This window comes from Ambystoma mexicanum, chromosome 8 (genome assembly GCF_040938575.1).
Source record: "Ambystoma mexicanum isolate Mex_15411 chromosome 8, UKY_AmexF1_1, whole genome shotgun sequence".
Classification (NCBI taxonomy): domain Eukaryota; kingdom Metazoa; phylum Chordata; class Amphibia; order Caudata; family Ambystomatidae; genus Ambystoma; species Ambystoma mexicanum.
Window position 1 is genome coordinate 174699562 of NC_090929.1, and position 27314 is coordinate 174726875.

General features: G+C 49.1%; 1 protein-coding gene across 4 annotated transcripts in view; it reads right to left on the reverse strand.

Moving 5' to 3' along the window:
* The window catches only part of ENTR1 (endosome associated trafficking regulator 1), a 540688-nt gene that overhangs the window by 134162 nt on the left and 379212 nt on the right, over positions 1 to 27314 (reverse strand). For all 4 annotated transcript variants that reach the window (XM_069609578.1, XM_069609576.1, XM_069609577.1 and 1 more), the window contains one exon: positions 3108 to 3170. In XM_069609578.1, the coding sequence (XP_069465679.1) occupies positions 3108 to 3170 (63 nt within the window). The remainder of the gene's footprint in view (positions 1 to 3107; positions 3171 to 27314) is intronic.

Genomic DNA, 27314 nt, shown 5'->3' on the forward strand with positions numbered 1-27314 from the left:
GGCGTGCCTGTCGACCCAAGGGTATTTGCGATTGCACTTGGGGCAGAATTGGAAAGGGGTACCCTCCATACGCACCTTGAGGCAGCGGGCTGGTAAGTGTAGGAAATATATAAGGTGTACCTATATACCAAGAGTGAAGAGTATGTACCACCCCCCACTCTCCCTACTTGCAGGGCCGAGGCCAGCGGCCTACTAGGCCCGGGCCGAGGCCAGCGGCCTTCCGAGGCCCAAATCCGTCGTGCAGCAGCCGACGGTCGATGTCTTCTCCAGCCGTCGTCGAGTTGTCGAGGGTCGACGTTGGGGTGGGGAAGGATGTCAATAAATAATTTTAAACTTCAATAATTAGCAAAAGTATGGCTAAGGCCAGGGGACTCCGCAAGATGCTTCCGACCAGTATGGCGGAAAAAAACAATCTGAGGATCCTAGACGCGTGAGGGATCTTGGGTACAGTGGACGTCACACTAGGGATAGTATTACTGGCACGCCTGTGTCGACGCCCATTTTCGAGTTTCGAAAAACAAACTGTAATACTCCGCAGCTTCCACTAGATGTCGGCCTATGCACAGCATGTGATCTAAGCAGATTCCACAAGCCTCAGATATATATATATATATATATATATATATATATATATATATATAATGCTTAGGTATGTTTCTGTACTCAGCTGATGCAATTTCAGTGTTAGGTTGCCCTCTGCTGTCCAAATGGCAAGGTGCACCTCTGTGTGCCCTTCCACTTTAACAACCGCTATAATTTTAACAGAATGAACACTGTTCTACGCGGTCACCTCCAACTTACACTATCGCAAACATTCTGAATAATTTCAAGTTACTTCATTCAACCCTTCTCTTCACACAGGGCACCTCGGTTCCAGTGTCAATAAATAGTTAATTACTGGCTCAATGTTTCAGTCTCTAAAGAGCAAAACGCTGTAGGATGAATGCTCCCTCACAAGCTAAAACTGAAAGTAGGTGCTGTAATTATGCTACTACGCAATGTTATGCCATCACGGGGACGCTACACTGGAACAAGGTTGACAATTACGCGTCTAAAAAGATACATCATAGAGGCCAATGTAATCGATGGATTGAACATAGATACTGTTCTTATACCGTGCATACCTCTCATTCCATCTAATACACGCCTTTCAAATTCAAAAGAAGACTGTTTCCTATAGGTTTAGCTTTTTCAATGTTTAGCCTTTTCAATGACCATTAATAAGTCACAGGGACCTATGCCCCTGTGACATCACAGGGACCTACGTTCCTGGAAGAGATCAGTGCTAATTCCGATAATAAAGAAGTGATCCTATGAATTACAGACCGATATTGACCTTTAAGAAATGCTAAAACTGGGTATTTTACCCTGGGAACAGCTAGTGCATATAGATTATCTTTGGCCTTTATGTTGTCAGGATACCCAGTATACTCTCCTGCCAGGGTTTCCCATATTCACACACTTGTAATTGCCTGGTATACTCTCCTGCCAGGACTTCTTATAGTCGTCTGTCTCTGCAACTCCACCTTTCATAATTTACCACATTAGCCATTTTGGCTAATTGCTTTAGTCCATACTATATTGCCTCATTAATGTTTTACTCACACTTCCAATCATTCACCGCTTTAGCAGTGTGGGCTAATTTACATTGTCCGCTAAAGATTCCCTTCTGGAGGTAAAAATCCTTTTAACTTCTTGCTTTCAATATCAAGAAACTATTTTCTCTATATCCGATTTGGATAGTTTAATGTTTAACATACAGCATGTTCGCCAATACGTGCCATTGCTCCCTTCATCCCAACGTGGATGCACCAACTTTTCATGGCATTTCCTTGTCCGTTTGCAGCCTGCTGATGAGTTGCTGGATTCTCTCTCCTTGGCGCTGCTTGGCTTTCGGCTTCCCCGCTTCCCATGATTCCGGCTGGGCTTCTCTCCTCGCAGCTCTCTGGTAAGCTTCTTGCGTTTTTCCACCAGCGAACAACCAGGAGCACTGTGCTTGCCTATGGCGTTCTGGCAGGGAATCATCTTCGTGACGTCTTCTTCTGCTCACCGACGTCCTCTACTGCTCACTGTATGAGCCGGTTGGCTCCAACTTCTTCTATCAGTTCTTCAGCCACACGAAGTGCTGCAGCCCACTTGCACCAGCAGTCTGTCATTTCTTCTGGGGATCTTGTTTTAAACTTCCTAGGCACAGGTGTATGATCACAACTAGAGCCATGCCTGTGCTCAGGGCTTCCGCAGCCCTGCATTATTCCATTCCTCTTCCTTGTTACAGTGTTGAGGTGTTTCTGTGAATAGTAGTTCCTTGCACATGTCCTGAGGGTGAATCAATGTTTGAAAGTTGATCTGAAGAACTGTTTGAGGGAAATTCCGCATTCTACTTTGATGGAGCTGAGAACGAACCACATTATGCCATTAGGGTGTTATGTATGGAAGGATTTATCCTGCAATGGAAAAGGGGGACACCATGTCTCATACATGGACACGACCACTTCCTACCGGAGGTCGTCTTTGCCCATGTGATCCTCCACCATATAGCCGCCCCCAGGTCCAGGAAGCGGCTTCCATCATCTCGCCACATGGGGGGGTGAGGGGGCGCTGCCGGAAGGGAGCAATGATGCCATTGGGTTCACTACATAATGTAATAATGCTATATTTCCATTCGACATCTCACATAAAACAATGAGAAGGGAAGGAATAAAGCTCAGCAGTAGTGTGTTTGGGGCAATTGGTACCCTCTCCAAGTCTCAAAAATAAAAAGCCACTTTACGGCCAAGGTAAGTCTGCTCCATGGGTGCAGTTTTTGTGAATTGCAAATCATTTTGTGAACAGCTGTAAATGATGCTCAGGTAAATACAACTTTGGCCAGGTGTCCATCTAATTTCTTTAAAATCTTTGTGAATCAGCCTGTATGTTCCTTGCTGGTTGTTTCAGAGGCAAACTGGTGCACCAGAAAACTCAATTGGTATTTGGCAAGTGTGTTTGGATGGGGTAAACAAGAGCAGTGTTAAGCAAACAGAATTGCATACATTTAGTTTTAGCCCACCAGAAACTTTAGATGTTGCAAACGACCATGCTCAAACCCCCATTTTGGGAAGAAAAAGTACCTGGAGAAGTACAACATCCTCCTTTAATCTGGCAACAATATTTTCTGCCCGAATAGCTCGCATCTAGAAGAAGAAAAAAAATGAAAACAAAAATTAAGTCATTTTAGTCAATGTAGATTTGGTAGAATTCCATTTTTGCCTTGGTGGATTGCAATACGAAAGTTGTCGTGCAGGAAACCCATACACGGATCTCTTACACCAAGCATTCTCATTCTCTTTTTTTTCCCATATCACATTTTATTGTCATGTTCATATAAAGTCCACAAAAACAGCTTATCCACTTACAACCAGTAACACATTCCATGTATAAACCATGACACCTCCCCCGCACCCTCATGAATTGCCCCAATAGCTCCCAGTGAACTGTGCCAAGGCTACACAATGTCTCCGTACTTCCCAGCCCCAGAGGTTTACTGCTGTACGTACTTAGTAAAGAAGGGGAGACAGGCTCCCTCAATGTCCATCTTTTCCTCTTCCAGAATTGTGCGATACAGCACTTAGGTGTCACCAATAGGATGCACACCATGTGCTTCCCTCCTCCTCCTCTGCATCCTCCTCTTCATTTAGCCCAAACAGTAACCACCATGGCAAGAGGGCCCTGTGAATCCCATCTACTCCCTTGATCCAGGAGAGGAACTTCTTCCAATATTTTTGTATGTGAGAGAACACTAGCCACATTTGGTAGTAATCCCACCTACCCCCCGTTTGGCACCATTTCCAGCAGCGTGGGTCGGTTCCGGGGAACATTTTAGCTAGGCTGCCTCGTGGATAATGCCACCTACGAAGACGCTTTATTGCTTGCATCTTGTACTGCAGAGAAACCATGCACTGTGACACCCTTCCACACATCTTGGACCGCACTTCATTGTCTATTTCCCTACGCAGATCTGCTGCCCATTTTTCTCTCACCAGCAGGAGCTCAATGGGTTCTGGTAACACGAAAAGAAGGGGTGGGTGGACAGGCAAACCCTAGCGTCAAAGCACTAACAAGCATATAAAAGGTTTGTGAATAGACCTAGGCATCTCAAAAGAATGAGGAAGGATGGGATGAACGCTCTCCTGTCATGCTGTAGAATGCGGTTACTGGCTTATGTTTTCCACAGACAACACATTTTGCCTCAGCCTGTTGCCAAGCAGCAGAATAGAGGGTCACAAAAAAGGACAGAGGAAGTTCTAACTGTCCCTGCCTCTATGGGGTCCAATCCCTAGTCAATGCTGATGGGCTGCCTTTCCAATAGTGGATAGAATAAGAAGAGAGTAGTTTACTCAATTTTCAAACTAGTTTTTTCTTTCGTTCAACAAAGGCTTGATAGACTGGCGGGCCAGACATTGTTGTATTCAGAGCTATACGTAGTGTGGGAAAGACAGGTAGCGTTGATCAATCAAACCCTTGCTTCTGATGGATTTTAAAAATTAGGGGGTACAATAAGCTACCAAGCATTATTAGGGCACAATTATCACTTTATTGGTGTACAGGACTAAAATAGAGTATCATGTTGTGAAGACTTTGACTGGGGAGTTGGTACTAGAATTTTAGTCTCCCACTGATTTTGGCATAGCTTGCGGCAGCAATCTTACTGCCATCCTCAAATCTCTCCACATCCCCATTAGCTTGTGGCCAACAGGGGGTTATGTGGCAGTGCTGGATATGGCGTTCCTCCATGCATCTCCTTAGATCTGTTACTTGAAACGGTGGTCCGTTGTCGCACTTGACACGCCAAGGTAAACCATGCGTCGCAATCATCTTCTCCAGTGCGGGGAATACTGTGTCAGCCGAAGTCGAGCTGATCTCCACCTCGGAGAACCTTGAGTGGTCATCAATTGCTACCAGGAGATAGACCCCCCCCCATCCTGTATGGTGCAAAAGTCAATACTGATGGCGTCCCACCTCGAGGATCCGCGTTCTGTCGATTGGATCGGCTCTGGGTGTGGTGGTGCCCCCGTAATTTGGCATGGGAGGCAGGCCAGGTAGTGTGCTGATGATTGGAAGTAGAGGTTTGTGGTCAGTGAACACCTTGAACCTTTGGCCGTAGAGATAGATATGAAAATGTCGGCACCCCCACAGGACGGCAATTGCTTCTTTCTCGATGTGGGAGTACCTCCGTTCAGTCAGTGCCAGGGCTCTGGATACGTATGCGATTGGCCTTGTATACCCTGTTCTTGACCTCTGAAACAAGATTGTCCCGAGTCCGACTGGGTTTGCGTCCACATATAGCAGCTCTGTGGCCAGAGTTGGGTCATAGTAAGCCATTGTGGTGTTGGCTGACAGGGACTTCTTGATAGAGGGCGCTAGATAGCCACCCAAGATGGTCCCATCACAGTGAGCTCTCAGGCGGCCCGTTATGAATCCTGATCAATCCTACGCATACCGGTGGATCGCCGTCCGAATCCTGTAAAATTCTGCGTTGACAAGGGTGTGGCGTTCACAACGGGGTGTCTGGAAGCATAATTGATGGACCAGACCCTTCGAGTTACACCCTCTGATCCAGCGAGCCGATTCAGCCAGTGAGGCCCTGTGGACCAGCGGCCAAGCAGTGAGAAGAAGCCCGACCCGCCTTGGGCTGCGGCGGCGAGGAGGTGGTGCTCCGGTGGTGACCCCGCCAGAGAGAAGAGTTGGAAGCCCGCAGGCCTGCCTTCGAGTGGCCCCTCAGCAGAGAGCGGGAGCCTCATGCGCGACACAGCGGAGCTGCGCCACGGACCGGTGACAGCTGTGTCTGGAATCATCGGGCGGAAGCGTCGCCCGCAGGAGCACCTGGACTGGGCCTGGGAGAGCGGCGGGGGTGCCCCCCCCCCTTTGTCACTGCCTCCCCCACCCCCAAGTTGTATAAGGAGCGTCCTCCCCGGACCCAGCGGAGGAGGTGGAGAGTGCTCCCCCCCGAATCTGACGAGGAAGACCGAACGCGTCGCAGCGAGCCGGAGATCAGGGGCGGATCGGCCCCGGCGGCGACTCCGAATACCCACGGCCGCTTCGAGAAGCGCACATAAGCAGGTACAGCGTGTGCTGGGAAAGCAGTTAGCAGACAAGTGATATATACTGCTACTGCAGCACGCGTGTGAAAGGCCTCGCTCACCATTCAGAGGCGCTGCGCGACGTGGGGGGCTACCTCAAAACTGGAGCCACAGTCCCCGATGAACAGAACCACCACCAGAGTAACGCCACGGCTGTATCAACATGCAGCATAGACGAGGGGAGGGAAAGAGGATTCACTAGCCCAAAGGACACGCAGTTGCAGCGCGAAAGATAAACCACCCGACATCAAGACTACAGAGACGGTGGTCTTCCCCTCACCCCTCTGGAGGTTTCCCATAACTTAACAGAGGGAGCTGTTCGGTAAACCAAACTTTCACCGAAAACCAGAGCAAAGTCCACTCTCACAGAATATTACACCCAGGAACAGTTGCCGCACAGAGCGAATAACACTTGCCCCTACATATCAGCAGCGGATATAACAGCTTCGCACAAACACCGAACACCCTGTGGAGACACCTTCCCCAGACGCAAATAAAAATGGGGAAAGCTGATAAATCACAGAGAAAACTAAACTTTGAAGCCCGATCGGCCCCCTAGACTCCCAGACTGCTGGAGGAACCAGAGCCCTTGTCAGACAGTGCAGACCAAGGGGACGAAGAGTGTGCTCTACAGGCATCAAGGAGCTCCTCCTCGACCTGAAGGCTGGCATCGGGAGTCTGAACAACAAGATGGATGGCCTATCCTCCAAGGTAGACCTGCTACAGCATCGTCTAGACACCCACACGGAATGCCTGAACGAGGTGGAACACAGTGGCCCTCATTACGACCCTTGCGGAAAGTGACTGACCGGACCGCCACAGCGTAAATAGCGTTTTCGCCATTGCACGATGGAGCAAAGTGCGGCCCATTCCGACCCATCGGGCACGAGCACCACGCCATGGCGGAAGTGCAAAGTCCGCGATGGCGGAAATGACCCCAAAACGGCCCACACCGCCGCCGTACGGCGCCCTAGGTGCAATACCGCCACCCATCATAGCGGACACCGCAGTGAGCGCCAACCGGAAAGTACGGCGACCGTAAATATACGGAAACGGAAGTAAAAACATGGGCCCGGAACGGGAAACAACATCCCGTACACCTATAAAACCACAAAATACACACAACCACTAAAAACACCACCCTGAGACACATCCCAACCCGTCATCCACCCTAGTGAAACCAAGAAAAATGGGAAAAGTAGCGAAGAAAGCGTGCGACCGCAAGCGGCAGGTCCACTTCTCCCGTGAGGAACTCACCGTACTCACAGAGACCCTCCAGGAGAATGCCGCCGCCGTCTTCTCCACGCAAATGACCAGGACGGCACTTGCGAACAAGAAGGCCATATGGGCCCTGGTGGCACAGCGGGTAAGTGCGGTGGGGACCGCACCCCGCAACCCACAGCAATGCAGGAAGCGGTGGGACGACCTGCGGATACGCGTCCGTAGCATACTTTCTGCCAACCGCAACATTGCCACAGCCACCGGGGGAGGGTCGGAATCACCCATCAAGTTGACCCCCTGGGAAGAAATCTGTGCCTCCACCATTGGAATGGAGAGCATAGAGGGAGTCGGAGGGATGGAGAAAGGAGTGCAGACATCCGGAGAATCAGGTAGGTGGCCCAAATAAAACCATGCCAAATCCACAATGTCCAATCATGTGACTCACATGTGTCCACATAGCGCAACAGCAACACATGGCCAGGAGAACGTCCACACACATTGGCCTGATAGCGCACTTTAAAACACACAATAAATACATAAATAAGTAAAAACCCCAAAAACACCCACTACACGTGCAGCAGGCACACCCTAACTGCAGGCTGCCAAACAACTGCACCCTCACTCCACACACAAATGAAAGCACCTCCAAGGCCCCGACCCAAATCACCCTCAGGTACCACCCCAATGCATGTGATACATTGCCATTCCAATTCCCACAGACCCATTAATAACGCTCGCCCTCCTTTACTCCACCACAGGGTCCGATCCAAACGACGAGCTCCAGGACACCCCTACCAGCACACCTGCAAAGAGGGCCAAGACCGACGGCCAAAGACCCTCCACCTCAGCTGCACGCATCAAGACACGGCAGCAGCACATATCAAGTGGCAGCACACAGGAGGGAACATCAACAGGCACCCCAGCAGCCAGCATGCCCACAACAGCACCACCACAGGTCCCCCCAATGGATGCCACAGAAGGTACTGCCTCTGGTGGCAGCAGCACCATAGGTGACACCCCATTAATGGCAGCATGCTCCGACACAGAAGACGGGGATGTCGAAGTCAGATCCATCCATGACCTGTCCCAATCCCCCTGTCTGTTCCATCCCGTACACCATGAGGATACCACGCAGGGGCACCCACAAGACGACGACTGGCCATCCCCCACAAGCCCTGTGGCAGGGCAACATGAGGCGAACAGCCCCTCTGTGACACCACCGCAAATGGCCATGGCCCAGCAGAGGCAACAGTAGCTCGACCAGTTAATCGTGCAACAGCAGCAACTGGCCACGCTCCTCAAGGACCATGCCGATGGATGTGGGGGCACTAAGGCAGACATAGAAACATCAACTGAGACACTTAGGGCACAAATGGAGAGTAGCACCGAGAGCCTGAGAGTCCAAATGGAGAGTAGCACCGAGAGCCTGAGAGTCCAAATGGAGAGTAGCACCGAGAGCCTGAGAGTCCAAATGGAGAGTAGCACCGAGAGCCTGAGAGTCCAAATGGAGAGTAGCACCGAGAGCCTGAGGGGGGAACTGCATGCGACGTCCAAAGACGTATGTGCCGAACTTGCCGCAGTGCGCCGTGTGCTCACTGAGCTCTCACAAACCCTTAGGGACATGCATGGACGTGAGCAGGCAGAGACATCATCCGTTGCAAGTTCCGTCCAGGGCAGCCCCCAACGTAGATCTGGGAGGAACCTGCGCTCCACAGGCAGGGGTGCCCCTGATACCCGCAGAGGGGGCTTGCAATAGCGACTGCCCACTGACAATGAGCATCTTTGGACACTGGTGTTCGGGGGGGAGGTGGGAGGGTGGAGGGGGTGTGTTGGGCTCACTTGGGTGGCGGGTCGATAGGGTGTTCCACATGATATCACATATGCCATAAACAATGCACGATCAAACAATGAGATGTGTGGACAATGATCTTTGTGTACTAGGCCATCATAGGCGTACAGTCCATATTGTGCATGTACCAGACACACACAGTGCCACGAGTCCCGTGTCCATGTATCAGCCACCAGGCGTGAGTGCTAGAAGCATGCATCTATGAGATGCTGACGAATTTCACGGCCCTCCTGTGCCTCGCAGACTCCTTGAGGTGCTGCCACATCCCCACCCTCATCATGACCATCTTCAGGTGCTTGCAGTTCTGCGTCAGGGGGCATGGGCACATTTCTACGTACGCACATGTTGTGGAGCATGACACATGCCATCACCATCTTTGCAACCTTCTCATGGCGGTACAGGAGTGCCCCGCCAGACCTGCTGAGGCACCGGAAACGAGTCTTCAGTAGGCCGAATGCCTGTTCAATGACTACACGGGTACGTGAGTGGGCATGGTTGTAGTCCTCCTCATGCTGGTCCCGTGGGTTCCGGACTGGTGTGAGGAGCCATCTCTTCAGTGGATATCCGGCATCACCTGTATGTGGATGATAAACGAATCGGACTGGTGTGAGGAGCCATCTCTTCAGTGGATATCCGGCATCACCTGTATGTGGACGATAAACGAATTATGTGGAATGCCATTGCTACGTACGCACCCCCCCCCTTCCTGCCAGGTCATTGCCGCATCACATACCCCACATCATCGTGCATGAAATGAGACTCACCGAGTAGCCAGGATCTGTTCCCTGCGTGTCGCTCCATGTAGCGTGGTATTGTAGAGTTCCTCAAGACCATAGAATCATGGGTTGATCCAGGGAATCGGGCACAACAATGTGTAATGATCCTGTTGGAGTCACACACCATTTGTACATTCAGTGAATGCAATTGTTTTCGGTTGCGGTACTGGGCCTCCATGGCATGTGGGACGACCAATTCCACATGGGTGCAGTCGATGGCACCAATGCAACCCGGTATGCCGCCAAGTGCATGGAATCCCACTTTTGTGTTGGTAATTTCCTGCTCCGAGCGTGGTAGAGAGATGTAGTCGTCTGCGTGCTGCAGGAGGGCATCGAGCACTTGCAATAGTGTCCGTGAGAACAGTGGCTGAGAAATGCCTTGCAACTGTTCGACTGTGTGCTGGTAGGTGCCTGTGGCCAGGAAGTGGAGTACAGACACCACCTTCAGTAGGGGTGGGATGGCGGTTGGGCTATCTATCATGCTGACAAGGTCAGCCTGTGTCATGTCCACAATGGCGGCTATGGTGTCCCGGTCCAAACGGTAGAGGGTGTGGATCTGCTCATCAGTGAGGTTGAACGGATGTGCTCGGAGGCGTGGGATTGCGGGCTGCCTGCGTGGTGGTAGTGGCTGTGCTGGCAGCCCTTGCTGGCCCTGCCTTGCCCTCCTCCTCCTCCTGCGTCTCCTCCGTGCGGCCGGTTGTAGTTGGTGTTCGTCTTCTTCTTGGAGTTGGAGTACTTGCAGTGCTATCAGGTCCCCCAGGGCCAACATCGCGAGTCCTGCCGGTAGCATTTCGGAGTGGTTGTGGGAGGAGACTGGGCGTGCAATTTATGTGTTTTCAGGCTGTATGGCCTCCACCTGTGGTGATTCATTCCACCTGTGCAAGCTGCTCTCCCCTTTGGGCGAGCACGTCCCGCACACAACGCTGCAATTCGAGGAATGGCATCTTGCTATTACAATCATGTATTAGTACCCGATGGCCGTGTAACATTGGTTGATATGTTCATTCGGCTATGGTCCCATTGTTTCACATGCATTCTTTGCAGTCGCGAACAGACTTGTGAAGGGTCAGTGGAACGTAGTACTCGAGTAACGGTGGACCCTCATGCATCACTGTACCGAGGTTCACCGACGGGCGGGGCCTCCCATTTGTGAGTGAAGGCAGTTGCCATTTTCACACACAGCCGCACTAGATGGATTAATTTGTGATTTCAAGCGGCCACAGATGCCTTTTCGACGTGATGTTGCAAATGAGGAATTCGAAGGGCGGCGCTTTCGGTCTTCAGCTAGCGGCGAGGAGATGCCCACAGGTCTGACTGCAAATATAACGTTCTATTGTTCAGTGTCCTTGGGACAGGGGCCATGGCGAGGATGCAATGATTGATATGAATAGTTTGGGATGCGCAATAGCGAAGTGGATGGTGAGGCCGGACGTTCCCAAATACATGTTACTTCACAACACTGGAATTACGGGCTGGGGCACAGTGGATTTTGCAGGCTGCATAACGCACAGACTCAATGGAATTCTCACATGTTATGTGAGTATGGAAACAGGCGTTATCATTACGGGATGAGGGAATGATGAATGGATGCATGGGCAGATGATTTGATACAGTGTTTGCCATGTACAGGGCTTCTTGGAATCTGTCCGCCTCCCCTGCGCTATGTGATGCAGGGCTGCCATAGTGGGACCATCGTCTATCTGGCCTTGTTGAGCCCTCCCTGTCTCGACGCGCCTTCAGACACTTGTGTCCATGCACGTTACCAATCCCATCTGATGGATTCTGTTTTCACAGACGCATGCACAGGTACACTCGTTTGTGATGGTGTTTTCACCTCGATATGGATAGTTATGAGTCGCAAGTGGTTTTGGGGTGGTGATGATCCTTTGGAGTGGGCTAGCATGCATATGGCTGTGGATCTAGTGTGATCATTGAAGTGAGTTGTTCGAATGTAGTTCTGATGGCCATTCTTTTCTTTTTCTTTTCTTTTGGTTGACAGGTATCTCCTCCCCTTTTGCCACTGCCATCTGTATGCCACTCCTGCAGATGGGTTTTACTCCCGACACCTGCTGCTTCGTGTTAATCAGTGGAGCAGCATTATGGGACGATCGCCAATGGGCCACATGCCCTTACGCAGTACTAGTGGCTCGGAGCAACATTTCGGCCTTTCAGCTGGACTAGTGCCTCCCTATTGGGACGGCCCTGCGGTTCTAGGCGCTTCCATGTTGCCTTTTCGTACGAGAATGTAGCCCCTGTGTACCATGAAGGAACAGGGCGTCACACAAGAAGTAGCTGGTCATTTATTGCGGATGCAGCCCACAATGGTGAAATGTGTTTTGGAGTTCATGGCCTAATGGCTGTATGGGCTTGGTGAATTTGTTGTGCATTAAATTTCTATTCTGATATGGGCCGTGTAGCGTTCTTCTTTGCAAGTGATGTGGCATATTCCTATTTGGGGAGCGATGTATTGTGAGGAGATCTGCATTGGGTTCCAGCTTCGGCGTATAGTTGCGTGGTACTGTGCTGGGCGCGTTTGCCTACGAAGCCCAGTGAGGTCAGGGGTGAGGGCTGCCAATATGACTGTTTGGATGATGTCATGCTCAGGGGCGGGGGATTAGGTTTTGTGTAACAGATGCCGGTCAGCCAGGTGGATTGGTGGAATGATGTGATTATCGGAATATTGCTGGTCACAGGTGCCTGTGTTTGCGTGCGTTTCTTGGTGGGAGACTGGGGTCATGTCCATTGGTATAGCTTCTGTATTCGTGCCATCTGTGCCCTGCAGCTCCCATTGGCCCCTCTTGTGATTCTTTTGTTCGTTGGCATGCATGGGTGACTTGTACATTTCACTGGTTGCATTGTGACTTCGTTGCACCTACGGGGAGTTGTACTATGTGGCCAGGGAGCGGTGTACAGGCACTCAGTGGGGCCGTTTACGGTTGATTCGCGATGCCGTACTTCTCACCATGGCGGAATGGTACTTTCCGCCGTGCTTGATGGCGTTAAGTACATGTCCGCTAGGGTCGGAATTCGCGTACCCTTGCGCCATGGTGCTAATTACGGTTTGGCATGGCGCGCGCGCGCGTACTTGGTGCAGTTAGCGTTGGCGTTCACTACGGTGTCGCTAATGGCATCGTACTTTACGGTGACGGGTCATAGTCACACCGAGCGCTATTCGATGGCGGTATTGCATTTCCGCCATCGTTTTTCGATTTCCGCCAGGGTCGTAATGAGGGCCAGTGTGTTTGATCACGAGGACGGCGCGGCCAGCCTGACGACCAGAGTGACACAACTGGAGACTCAAATGAAAGCGGCTAATGCTCGGAGTGAGGATTTGGCCGGTCTCTCACGGAGAAACAATATCAGGATTGACAGAGTGAGGGAACACCAGCTGCAAACGAAAACCTAAGACTTTGTGGAGGCTATGTGCCTCCCTTTTCGGGCGAGAGGCCCTATCGCCCCTGTTCATCGGCGAGAGAGCACACAGAATCCCATCATCCAGACCAATTTTCACATAGCTCAGTTTGGGCCTCAGTTCCTGTTATTTGGAGGATCGCAACAGCCTTTGCCAGTGGGCCCCCACAACAGAGCGCTGATGCATTAACTGTCAAAGCAATATAACGAGTGTGGCTGCAGAAGAAGTTGCTCCTTAGGAGTACACCAAAACAGAGCCTGAATCAACTGTGGCAAGATGCAACGTCTTATGCTGATAATCCGGATGATGATCCCACAGACTACAAAACAAACTGCATGGAGAGTGGTGTGAGGAGTGGTTAGCTGTGGTGACTCGCTGTCGGAAAGAGTCTGCTTTCCATTACCGCTGTTGGAGGAGGAGCCCTGCTGTGTTCCTGCCTGGATCTCTGCATTTAACATCACTTGCCATGTAGAGTGGACAGTGGTGTGAGGAGGAGTTAGCTGTGGTGACTCACTGTCGGAAAAAGGCTGTTTTCCATTACCGCTGTTGGAGGAGGAGCCCTGGTGTGTGCCTGTCCAGATCTCTGCATTTAACCTCACTTGCCGCACAGAGTGCGGCATGGAGAGTGGTTGGCTGTGGTTGTCTGGGGTGATGGGGCTGATGAGGGCTTCATCTCCCCCTGCCTAGCTACTTTGCCTCGAACACTGTTGCCAGTGTGACTCACAGAAACAGAAACATCACCTCAAAGCATACGGTGAGTCTGATCCGCACTACTAATAAGCAAACTGAAATCTGTCTAACGGGGGCTGTTGAAACAACCAGAATGAAGGTGGCCAGTGGCAGGAAGTCAGGTCTATGCAGTACTAAGGGGGAAATCACTAGTACTAAGTTTACAACAACTGACAGTCTCCCACCCCCGACTCAGCTGTCGCCTACTAGCTCTGCCAATGGCCCGGCAGCCAACCCGGCAAACTTAATTACAGGTTATTTCGGGGGAAACAGCTCTGTAAAAACCCCAGCCAACGTTATGATCGCCCCATTGAACGAAGAATTGCTGGTTGCCCCCACAGATCTGCCGCCCACAGGCGAGATGTACGTAAATACCATGACCTCTCTGGATACCAATGTTGCACCCACGCCCTGGTCTTACCACGACCAACAATATTTGCACCTAATGACAGGGATGAGGGGCTGGTAGTTCCCTCTAAATCAGAGCAAATATAGGCATTTTCGACCTCGGTTGATAGCAACAACTCTACTCAACCTTGTTATGAACCTCCATCGGAATTCTTTGGGTCCATCAGTGAAGAATACTGTGCTAAATTCTTCCGTGATCAATATTATTGGAACTCGACACCTGATATGCAAAAGGTTGCTTTCGTCATCTAGTTTGTCCAGCAGCTACGAGAATGACAGTAAAACTATGAGTGAGGTAGAGGTAGGCCAGGTTTCACCGGCCTCCCTCAATGCCCTCCTGTAAGTGTCACGGTTTGCTGCGTGAGAGGGCAGGCGTGGAAGGTGGATTCAGCGCCCTTTCACTGCTGCAAGCATGGAGATTTCCATGGTGCCCAAGGCAGCTTCATGAAGGCAGGCGATTCAGTTCACGTCGGGTAACCTGCAAGTTGCCATGGTTACCCCAATGCAAGAGAATGCCATGATTGCAGTGAGGTTTTCAGCTGCTCCATAAAGGGATTCCCCTTCCGGCATCCCCGCACTTCTGATCCAAGCTGTTACGCAACTTGTTCTCTGCCCCATTTCTTCCGTACTCCTAATGGAACTTTGTGCGCTACGGTAAGCAGATTCCTATCCTGTCTTACCGACTTCCTGTCCCATTCCGTACTCTGACACCCTCCCGCTGCTTCCCTCTGGGGTTTTCCTCACCTGGTTCTTTCAGTGACGTTCCTACCTGAAGTAGGCCATTAGTGATTCTACCTGGCATTCCGACTGCCTTGCGGACATAGTGATCCCTGAACTGACCTTGGATTGTGTAACTGGACTGCTGTGGATTCCCTTTTTTGTTATTTTGTGGCTTTTGTGTCTTTTGGCAGACACTCGATTTAAACTGGAAAAGCACCCAGGATAGACGCTTTGCAGTATTCCGGTGCCTGCTAAAGGGTCATTAGAGTGTCCTTGTGCCGCACGGATAGGTCCATACTAACCTTCCTGTGTTCTTTTTTCCTCCACATTCTGGAATTGTTATTTCCTGTTTATTCATCATATCTACGAACCAAGTGGGAATCAATTCGAGCATGACATGCCATAAATAGGATACAGGATCAGCTGTTACACCATCAGGTTGGTCTATTTACGGCCTTTTATTGCCATGTTATCTTTACCGCTTTAAGATACTAAATCTTTCTTATCTTGCTTTACAGCTTGGTGCATACCAAGGTATTATGATGTGTTCTTTTGACTGAACCACAATTTTGTTTGAGTTCTAACAGTCAGAGGGGTGTTTAGGAAAAAAGTTCACCCTGTTTCATGAGACCCCAGGTTACAGAGTTCTGGGGCAAAGCCTAATTAGGATCCCGGAGTCGGGAGTCTCGTGAGTATCTGATTCGTTAAGTGGTGCCACAATAAGGCATTGTAGAAATTAGGGGCGAGTTTGCACTATGTTGGATGTCATAGGTGCTTCACTTGACGCTCTGCTGCTTCTGCTATGCACCAATATGGCGAAAAAACAAAGCGAAATGAAGACGATCCTGACTCAGTGGGTCAGAATGGCCCCGGCCCCTACCAACATGAGATCAGTAGGGCCAGCGTCAGATGAGACTTTCATCCAAATGGCACATACGCTATCGAGCAGCATCCAACCAACGACTATCGACACATTGAAGACAGTCATCCAGGCGCCCAGTACCATCGGTCCCTCTATCGATCTTACAAGCCAAGCCCATCCTCCGACTCGGCTTGGCCAAATAAATGGGGACAATTCTTATTTATTATCCCTGGACACTGAACGAAGACGTCTTGCTCAAAGAACTGGGGCAGTCTAGCCACAAAGTCACAAACAGACGAGGAATGCGGTCCACTTGCCGCATGTCCCAAGGAAATCTACCCAGTCCAACCTACAGCTAAAAAGTCATAGTGTGATTGCCCTTCCTGTGCCCCTGCAGGAAGTAGGAGGCACAAAGCCCAAGAGGGGCCTCATTAAAACGATGCAGGAGCGGAGGGCCCAGCGTTTAACTATGGTTACCAACATCCCTCCTGACAGCACTAAAAGGCAAGTCGACCTGCAGGGCCCATTACAATGGTGGTTACTACCCAGCCAGAGAGCAAGCTATATAACATTGGACCAAGAGGAGTCCCCGGGCGGGAGGACCCACGTCCCTCCATTTGGATGAGCTATTGCTCTTGGGGCTCAGGCAATGGACAGTCCATGGGGCCACATACAGGACGGTCCTAAATCCCAATGGCCCCAAACCAGACAGGGACCTGAAAGATGGGCCAAAGGTATGAACAAAGATGTCAACAAGGTGGAGTCGCATTATGACCAGACTGTTCTTTACGTGAAGGGGGTCAAATTGGAAGAACTTTCCCTATTGAATTCTAGTCCATTCATTAACTGCAGCTTTTTATTGAACCTTTTTCTGTGCAATTCACCGCTCAGGAACATAACAAGCAGAGACATAAAAAGGATTGTCCTGACGAAAGTGTACAGTGCTACTAATTGGGCGGTGGTGGAGTTTACCACCTCGGCGATCACAACCCTCTTAAGCCTCTATCACCAGGATATAAAACAATTGGGTTTTTCGATTACCTGTTTGTAGGAAAGCAAGTGGCCCCATGTGAGATTCCGATTCGTTTTTACAAACTTTGCACTTGTGCCACATATCAGACAAATGTATCTCTACATGCCCTGAGTACAGGCCCATTGTTAACAGTCCCAAGCCGGCATTTTGGAGCCTTGACTCTTGAGGGCCCGGGTTGGGGGCAAGCATGAATACCAAAAAAAGGGGCAACGCCGGTTGGGCATCTTGGAACTCACAGGGTTTTAACTCCTTCCTGAAAAACCCCAGTGGCCTAAAAATGTTAAACACCCATGATGTATTCTTATTATAGGAGACATGGTCCATGGACAAATTTTATGTGGATGGTTAGAAGGATATCTGCTTGCCAGCCAAGCAGATTCCCAGAGGGCGCCTGATGGGAAGGTTGGCCATAGGGGCGAAAGTCACTTTAAATCTGGTTCCCCTAGTGGTTTGCAATAAGTGTGAGGATGTATTGTCGGCAGTATTGCATGAGCTGGATCTCGCTGTAGAGCCAACCTGAAGGGCAGATACAACGCCGAAATCAACTAGTTGAGGGGGGGTTAGTGAGATATCCCAAAGGAAGTATTCCACCTCTTGTCAGGATGCATTCCTCGCTGGCACTGCTTAAGTAGGAAACTCCGCCTGGAGAAGAATGGATCTGCACCCTGCTTAACTTGGCCACTGGCTCTGAAGCACTCCCTCTAAAGTTTGCCTCTCGTGTGCCGTTTATGTTGACACATGCATTCCCTTCAGTGACAGGCTTTTGTGAGGACCTAGCCAGCTGGCAATTGTGCGCAATGACATTTGCAGTAAGCATTAAAATACTTTGAACAAAAGAAACACATGCTGCATTGAAAAAGATCCTACTCCGCACTGTGATGAATCCTATGGATCCCTCACTAATCCCCTGCCTAAAGTCTCCTCCCAGGTGTCCAGGGAACGGCAGATGCTTTCTGATCCTGACCTTGGGGGAGGTGTTCTGTAGGAGGACCACCTGGGAAGAGAAAAGGCCATTGGGAGAGGGAGGAATCTGTGGTATGAGAATATTTGTCTTCCTCTGGGGAGGATGAATCCACTATACCCAAATATAGAATGGCTTGTACTAATCATTGTGCTGTTCGACAAGCTATACATACAAATAGGAGTAAACTCAAACATACACTCCTGGGACTAAGGAGAAATCAAAACCCTTCTAAAGTGTGGGATATTGATAAAACTGAAAACCTCATTAAAACCAAAAGGGCCAGTGAAAGGAACACCAGTGTAAAAGAATTACCTTCCCTTATACAATCAAAGCTAATAACCATCTCTTCATGTGTGCCTTTTAAGAATGGTATGAGGAACAAACTGGGGTTTAAAAGTAAAACAGAAATGAGAAAACATGATTTTATTGTTAGGGACTTTAAGTCCCATAATCCCCCACGACCCCCAAGTACTCGGACGAAGAAGAGGCTGAAGAGGCACAGTGTTACAGCAGTGGTCAGTTCATTAGAGAAGATGACCCACACCCGAGGGAGACTCAGAAGCTGAAAAGGGCCCGTCAGGTGCAGGTCATAAAGTTGTCATTCGTGGAGAGTCAAAATAGCCAGCAGCAGAAGCAGCGTGGTTCGTGCTAGCAGCCCAGGCAAAAGCGGGAGGAGCAAGAAGACGCCGGGACCTTTGCTGGGCCAATATCAACTGCCGGTCCTAAGACGGTCTGTGCCCCAGAAACCTGAAATGCAGAGGTCACACAGCAAAAGGCATATTGGAGGAAAGCTTTCCATCTTGTGACCTGATCTGCAGAGGCGGCGCAGCAGTAAGCATGGAAGAGGTTGTCTCAGGTGGCAGGTGTGCACCTGAAGGCCCCGAGGCCGTCACCGGTGGCTGGCGTGCCCCAGAGTGCCTCAGGAGCAGGAGGCACACCAAGTGGAAGTGGCGTGGACAAAGGCAGACTTTATGAAGTGGTTTGCCAGGTCAAGTGGAGCCACAGCAGCTGAAGTCCTGTGATCAACCACGGGAACAGAGGCGCGCGTCTGATCTGGTGAGGTCAGCGCTTGTTAGTGACCCCGGACTGCTATGTCCCTGCTTGTGCAGTGAAAACAGGAACCCTGCGAGTGAACAACACTCATAGAAGAAGACGTGTTAGAAAGAAGCAGAAGCAGCACTCGCATGTGACTGAAAGTGAGTCACACATTACGGATACATATTGGACTATTGTAAAACAGCAGCTGTAGTATCCCCTTGTGAGTGAAAGTGATTCCCAAGTTGATTTTTAACATCAAATCAGGGGAAAGCAGCAAAACCATAGCCATCCAAAGCCAAATGGCTATAATTTTGAAAGTGGGAGTCTGTGGAGAACCTAACTACTTGTGGGGTGACCTTGTTAAGATTTGATAGGCATTACCCAAGCCAGGCAAACTGAAACCAAGAAAAATACCATTTAACCAATATTGCCAATAGCAGAATGGGGTTAATGGCAAATATATAAACGCTGGACTCTGGAACTTGTTTCCTATATTGTATATAACATCTGGTACAAGTTGGGATTCACACACATGGCCAGATCCAAGGGAGAGGCAGGAAGATACTCTATTCATATCAGTCTTTGGTTGCTTCTGCAGTAGGGATCCAATAGAGGAAAAAGGACTGCCCTTCTGGGAGTAGTTATCATTTGCAGAAAAGTATTGAAGAGCAACGTGAATCTTGGTTTCCCTGAAACGTTGTTGAACGTTTTGAAGCTGCAATGTGTTGAATAATGTGAAGCTGTTAAAATCTATCAGTTGACATTGACTACAAAAGCACTTTTAGTAATGAAAGGCTGTTCGGCCAAGGGAGTATACCCGGATGGTCAACCTTTAGACTTGGCCTGCTTGCCGGCCAAGTGCTGGAGTGCTACAAGGTGGTCTTGATACTTCATGTTATTTGTGGAGTCGAAGAAAGAGCCAAGCAAAGTTGTTCCAGTGATATTGCATTTCTTGAGTTGTTAAAGTGGCAAATCATCCTGACAGAGACAATCATTGTTGCTATTGAGGAACTGAGAACCTATTTAAAGAAAAAGAAGACTCATATCTTCTGTGTTGGAACTTTCTGTTGACAAGTTGAATCAACATCGAACTGGGTTGGAACTTTTTCTGCAAATCAGGATTTCCTTGTGTTCTTTATTGAACTTTGAAGCTGAATCACGTTTAAACCTGGGGATGGGGACTCTGCCGCCCAGGTTATGAGAAGAGACTGTAATTACATTTTGAAGTCAATCATTGTTTTGAACTGCCATATATTTCCTTGTTTATTTGTTATAAGTATAAGTGTGAGGGACAGATATCCTTTGCTAAAGTGTTTTCCTGTTATTTTGGGTAGGGACATCCTCGTCAGGTTAGGGCTAGGGAGGCATTCATCCAACCTTATAAAATGGCATTTGTTGAGAAAATTTCACAATGTGGTACGCCTCATATTTCTGACCCCTCACAGCACATACTATCCAATTTGAAGGTGGTACTTCACTATGCACAGGACATGGGCTGGATTAATGAGAAAACTAGAAGATTAATTACAACACACTACCCAACATTTCTGACATTATACCTAAAGCATCCTCCTAAGCGACCGGGGAGATCTATAGCAGTAGCCACAAATAGCATATGGCAACCACTTGGTACATATATTGAATATATCTTCAATCCACTAATACAGAAAACAAGACATACATTAAAGAGATGACTCCTTTCTTGCAAACACTACAATCAACTACAGAAGATGATGGTATTCTTTTTACTCTCAATGTTGTCAGTTTGTACAAATAGATCACTCACATACAACGGATGTTGATGAAGGAGACCCACATGGGTGTAGCGAAAAAACGTATGGCTTTTCGACATTTAATTTCACAGCATACATACTTTTTTTTTAAATATTTTTTTTAATTTTTTTTTTTTAAGGTCAAACAAACACACTACAACTGTTTCAAAACATGGAAAGCATCATATTCCAACACATTTTCAAACTCCCCAACTCTCCCCTCCCCCTTTAAACTAGAGCCGGTTCTCACATGTTTACGGGAACATCATTGGGTGGCACACTACCTAGACAGCCATCAACCGGGTCCTCTGTTTCGTTGTCACCCTGGTGAGGGTTTGCGAACGAGGCCACCAATTGCTGCCAGGCCAGCAAGGGCCCTACTTCTTCTTCGCCCCCCCCTGGTGACCGCTTCAAACCAGACTACGGATTCAGCTTCCGCCCACCTCAAGAGGTCTGTCCACCATAACTCCACCCTAGGTCTGTGGGCCGCTTTCCAGCCCATGGCAATCCTACGTTTGGCCAAGACATAAGCCAGGTCCTTCATCTTGCGTATGTGTTTCAAATGCCGGGGTCTAGGGAAAAGTCCAAGCATGCATGACCAGGCCGATTCCACATCCAGCACCACCCCCCCAGTCAGCCAGTTTCGTCTTGACCTCGTTCCAAAATCTATGCACCTCCGGACAAGCCCAAAACATGTGAAGCAGTCCCGCGTTCACCTCCCCACACCTGGGGCATTGCTGCATAGCCGATCCCACAAACTTTGCAATCTTCCCGGGGGTTAAATAAGCCCTGTGGGTAACATACAATTGAAGCTGTTGGAATCTCGCGTTACGGGACACCTTTTTATGGTACCTCTGGGCCCGTTCCCACTGCCCATCCGTCATGGGTCCTCCCACCTTCTCCTCCCAATCTTGTCTCAATTGGAGCAACTCCTTCCCTGCCCTTGCTCGCAGGAGCTCATATATCCTCGATATTTCGTGCCCGCCCTCCGATACATCATACATGGTTTCCAGGGAGGCATCTGGATCCCCCGCGAGCACTGTCTCCGGCCATCTTTCTCTAGTCTTTTTCACCAGCCTAGTGTAGGTTATATATTGGCCACCATGTACTCCCGTCTCTTCCTGCAGCCGCTGAAAGTCCACCGCCTCCCCTTCCTGCCATATGTCCCCGAGGGTGGCTAGGCCTACCTGTTCCCAGTATCTGCGGACCGATTCAAGTAGTTGAGAGTCGCTCCCACACAGCCGCCAAAGGGGCCTGCTGGGAGTATGGTTCCGAGTCCCCCCCCAATCTTCCATGTCCTGTGCCAGTTCTCCCAACCCAACCTCAGTAGCCGCCCCTTGCCCACCGTTTATCTCTGCCCAACCACACCACTTCCATCAGAAAGTATGGGGCTGTATCTTCGCGCAGGAGCCTGGCTTCCGCCGAGTCTTCAGTCGAGAGCCACCTGGCCACGTACTGCAGTAGCCCCGCCAGGTAATAGAGTTCGAAGTTAGGCAGGCCTATCCCCCCTCCTGTCACACGGGTTCTGGAGCTTCCACAGAGCCACCCTATTCCTAGAGCTGCCCCACACAAAACCCCTACACACGCTGTGAAGTTTCGCGAATAGGCTCCTGGGCATCAGAAACGGGACGTTTATAAAGAAGTGCAAGAGTCTAGGCAGGACCACCATCTTGAGCAAGGATGCCCTCCCCATCATGGTCAGGGGCAATCTGGACCAAAATACCATACTGTTCTTAATCCCCTCTATCGCCTTTTCCGTGTTGTGCTTGTGTTCTGTCTCGATCTTGTGGTAAATGTTTATTCCCAAATACCTAAATGTTACGGGCTGCCATGGTATTGGCAGAACAGGCAGCCTCTGCACCGGGACATTCCTATATCTACCCAAAGGGAACAGGCTGGACTTTCCAGGGTTCACCGATATTCCGGAGAGGATGGCGTACCGTTCTATCACCTCTAGGACGTACTGTAGGTTTTCTTCTGGGTAGCGCAAATAAAGGAGCATATCATCCGCATATAATGATATCAGATGCTCTCCACTGGCCGTGTTTATGCCCACCTCCCCATATTGTTGTCGCAGGCATATTGCCAGCGGCTCCAATGCCAGTATATATAGCATAGGTGACCAGGGACATCCCTGTCTGGTCCCCCTGCCCAGTTGCCAAGAATCTGAAACCGTGGACCCTGTCTTGACCCTCGCCATCGGGGTGCTGTAAAACAACTGTACCCATCTCAGGTATCCGGGTCCCACTCCTTACCCCTCCAGGACCGCTTTCAGCCAGGGCCATCGTATCGAGTCGAAGGCCTTGACTGCGTCTAACGACACTATAGCCAGCTCGCCCGTGTCCTCCTCAGTTTGGTCTATGACATGGTGTAGCCTCCGGTGGTCATCGGTGATGTTCCTACCCGGAACATATCCCGTCTGATCTGGGTGTATCAGTTTCTTAATCACCCTCTTCAGTCTATTAGCCAGCACCACCGTGAGTATTTTGCTGTCCTGGTTGAGCATGGACAACGGTCTGTAAGACCCCCGCTCCACGGCCGGCTTGCCTGGTTTCAGGAGTGGGATGATTACAGCCTCACGGAGGGACAACGGGAGTTCTCCCTTCTCATAGGCCTCGTTGAAAGTAGCAAGCAGTGGCTGGAGCAGCTCTTGCTGGTATGTTTTGTAGAACTCGCTGGGCAGCCCATCCGGACCCGGCGCCTTGCAAGTGGGCAAGTTCCGAATCACTACCTCCAGCTCATCCAAGGTGACGGGTGCGTTCAACTCAGAACGTTCTAGATCATCTAAGGTGGGCAGCTCAATGTCCCCCAATGTGTCTAGTATGTCTTTGCCCATCTCCTCCCCCGTGTCCTCATACAAGTGTCTGTAAAACTTAAGGAATTCCTCATTTACCTCTTTCTGGGTGTTGCATATGCTACCTCCTTCGCCCTGAATCTCACTAATCACCGAGCGGGGGTCTCACTCTTATACAGCCAAGCCAGCAATCTGCCCGGCTTGTCGCCCCCTGCATGTATCCTCTCTGTATATTTCCTGTAGCTGAGTCTGCACAGTCTATCCCAGAGTGCACTGCAGGACAACTGTAGCTCCTCTACTTTGGTTCTGTTATCATGAGCGGTGCTCACGCAACGCGTGAGCTCCTCTAGCTCCCTTTCCGCCTCCCGGAGCTCCCTTTCGACCACCCCCTGTAGCCCCTTAACTTGGGAGATAGCTACCCCACGCACCACCACCTTAAACGCTTCCCACAATGTGCCCACAGAGCTTACGCTTCCCGTATTTGTATCAAAATATTCTTCAATGGCGTCCCTCAGGCCCTCCCGAAACCCCTCATCCTGCAGAGCCTCGGTCCTAAGTCTCCATGTAGGGATCTGCGGTCGTGGGGGCTGATGTCTCCAGTCTACCACCAAGGGCGAGTGGTCAGACAACACTCGGGCTTTGTATTCTGCTCCTTCTATTTCTCTCACTATCCCGGCTGTTACAAACATGTAGTCTAACCTTGTGTACAAATCATGTGGCGCTGTGTAGTGCGAGAACGGTCTATCCGTGGAATGCAGCCATCTCCACGCATCCTCTAGGCCTAGGTCTTTCAGTAGGGTACTCAGCGCTTTAGCCGCCGGTGCCGTTTTTCCTGCCCTGTCCTTGGACCTATCCATACTGGGGTCTACGGTACAGTTAAAGTCCCCCCCACACTACCGTACCCCCGCCAGGGGGCCTAGTTTACCGTAGAGGGTCCTAAAGTAAGCCGCTGTATCGTTATTGGGTGCATACAAATTTATGATGTGTACTTCTCTGTTTTCCAAGAGACCCGTTACCACCACCATTCTACCCTCCGGGTCCACCGTAGAATCAAGCACTCGAAACGGCACGTGGGGCGCCACCCAAGTGACAACCCCTCTGGCATACGCTGAGTACGCCGCCCCCACAACGGTGCCCTTCCATTTCCTCCCGACCACCTCCAGCCTTTCCCTAGTGAGGTGGGTGTCTTGCAGCAGGGCTAGGTCTACGTGCATCCTCTTTAAATACATCATCACTTTGTTAAATAAAACATTGACCAGGTTTTCAAGAGAGATGTTATCCACAGGAAGAGCTGGAAGAAGTTAAGGTAGCTAACAAAACAAGGAAGTCCCTCATGTAGGTTTCCCTAGTAAAACCTCAACCTACATTAATAGAGATTTCAAAATGCTTTGTTCAAAGTCACAAGATTAAAAGAATTAAGAAGCATTAGCGTATCTTAAAATATGACAAGATGCAGAATATGTGTCCTACATTTGCATATGGACCGAGTAGTAATCTTAGAGATCTGTTGGTTAATGTGGAGAACACAATGTCCCAAAATTAGCAGAAAGAGGATAGGCCTGCATTTCAACAACTGTAATATCACTACTAAGGGGGACACAATATTCCACCTTACGACAGGCCAGGAAATTGAGCTAAGGCATTGTCTTGCTATACCAGCAACGTGGTATAATCAATTAGATGCCCACGTGGTATCTACTAGGTTGGACAAACCAGCAGGAAAGCTAGAACAAGTTGTAATGAAAACAAATCTACCATTAGTGTAACTCACCAGTAACCAGACACTTTCATGAGTATAGGCATCAAGGGACACAAATGAGATTTCAAATCCTTGAGCTGATAGATCCTAGAATATGCAACATGTCTGTTACTACTAAACTGAAACAAAGAAAAGCATATTGAAACAGACAATACTGCTTTTCCTGGGAAAATGAAGATTTGAAAACTCTTCTGTCAAAATGATTGTTACATATGAAATCCGATACTATAGTGTGTACACTGTAGCAGGTCAGCAGGACGACTCAGAACAGAAGACATGTTCTTAAAGGGTTTTAATTAACTTAAAGTAACTGTCTTTCTGACCCAATTGCTAATAAGGGAACTCCCTTCATAACAGACTATACTAAAGATGCTTATCCATAAACAAAATAACTTCAGTCCTCCATCCAAATCCTATCCCCGAAACTAGCCGTGCCACTTAGAAAAACATGAACAGAAAGTTGGGCAGTATGTTATGCCTTCAAAGTTATTCACCCAGGCATTTTACCAGGTTTCCAGGAATCTCTCCTGGTTTGAGGTATAAGGCTTTTCAATGGGAAAGTTCCACAAAGGGGGAGACCCTTTAGAGGGTGGCCAGGGTGAGGGGAAGAAAGAGGGAGCAGGAGTTCCAATGAGAAGGATATCAGTCTTTCTGGCATGGAGGCAGAGCTCTAGCGCATCCTGTCCTGATGAACTACTGAAAATCACTGGGGTGGGGTTACACTTGGGGAAAAGAAAGTTAGTATGTAATCACCCATTTTCTTTTAATCAAATTCTCAAAATTGCGTAGGCAGGAGCTGGTGTAATCTCCCAGCGGAAAAGCCTGAAAACGCAAAATCACTTGTACGAGAAAAAGTTGAAGGCTAAGTAGAGAAATTCCAATAGTGGTCTGGACAGAGTGATTACCCAAAAGAAGAAAAGAAAATAGTACACAAACGTGCTGCATGTGCATGATGCTTTAGCAATGACAACACAAGGGAAAGCACTATTTGGCCAGAAGCACACAAAGTCCATTGCCAGGAGATGTGTATATACATGTGCCCAAGCGCTTTTTTGAAATCCTGCTGCCCATTCTCCCATCTTCCCATGGACAACTTTCCATAAGCATTGAAGACGCAAGACACAACTTCTATAGTAAATCTCGACAAACTCCTCTCCTCCCACACCAGACATCTCTTCTCTTATTCTCTTTGGGAGCTGTTAAGCGCTATATATAGGTAACATAACAGACACAAAAATGAAGGTTCATGGGGCACCGAAGTTTGGGGTTTTACAACGTTTTGCCAGAACCTTCAAAAGGTAAGATATGGAAATCAGGAAACTGCTTTACCACCAATACGTTTTTATCTTTGAAATCAAAGCAAAAAATGACAAAAAACAAATCTTCACTATGAAAAAAATTCAGCTTAATTTCTTTGAAAGCAATGATGATCTAAGACATGAAGGTATTACATGTCCCTCCCAAAATATTAATGATCAAATTGGTAGAGTATAAAAATGTATCTGTCTAGAGATGCTTCATCAATTTTGGTTTTACATTTCTGGTAAGCATGCGATCTGAAAAGCACTTGCGGATTGGAGAATCATTCAAAAGTCTCAGTATATCTGAGTTTATGTACTCTTCTTTACCACTGGTTTTATTTTCTTTTTAAAAGGTTGAAATCGTTTAATGGCTGTCTGATACATGTGTTTGACCAAGACGCGCACTGTGTTGTACTAAACTGAAGCAGCTACACGGGACATTACCTGCAACGTAAAGGCAGAGAACTAATGCTCTTGCCCAGCAATAATGTTGAACGCGCAAATGTAGTAAACTTAAAAAGTACAGTTACACTTTCAGGGGAATTTAGTTCCCCACTAAG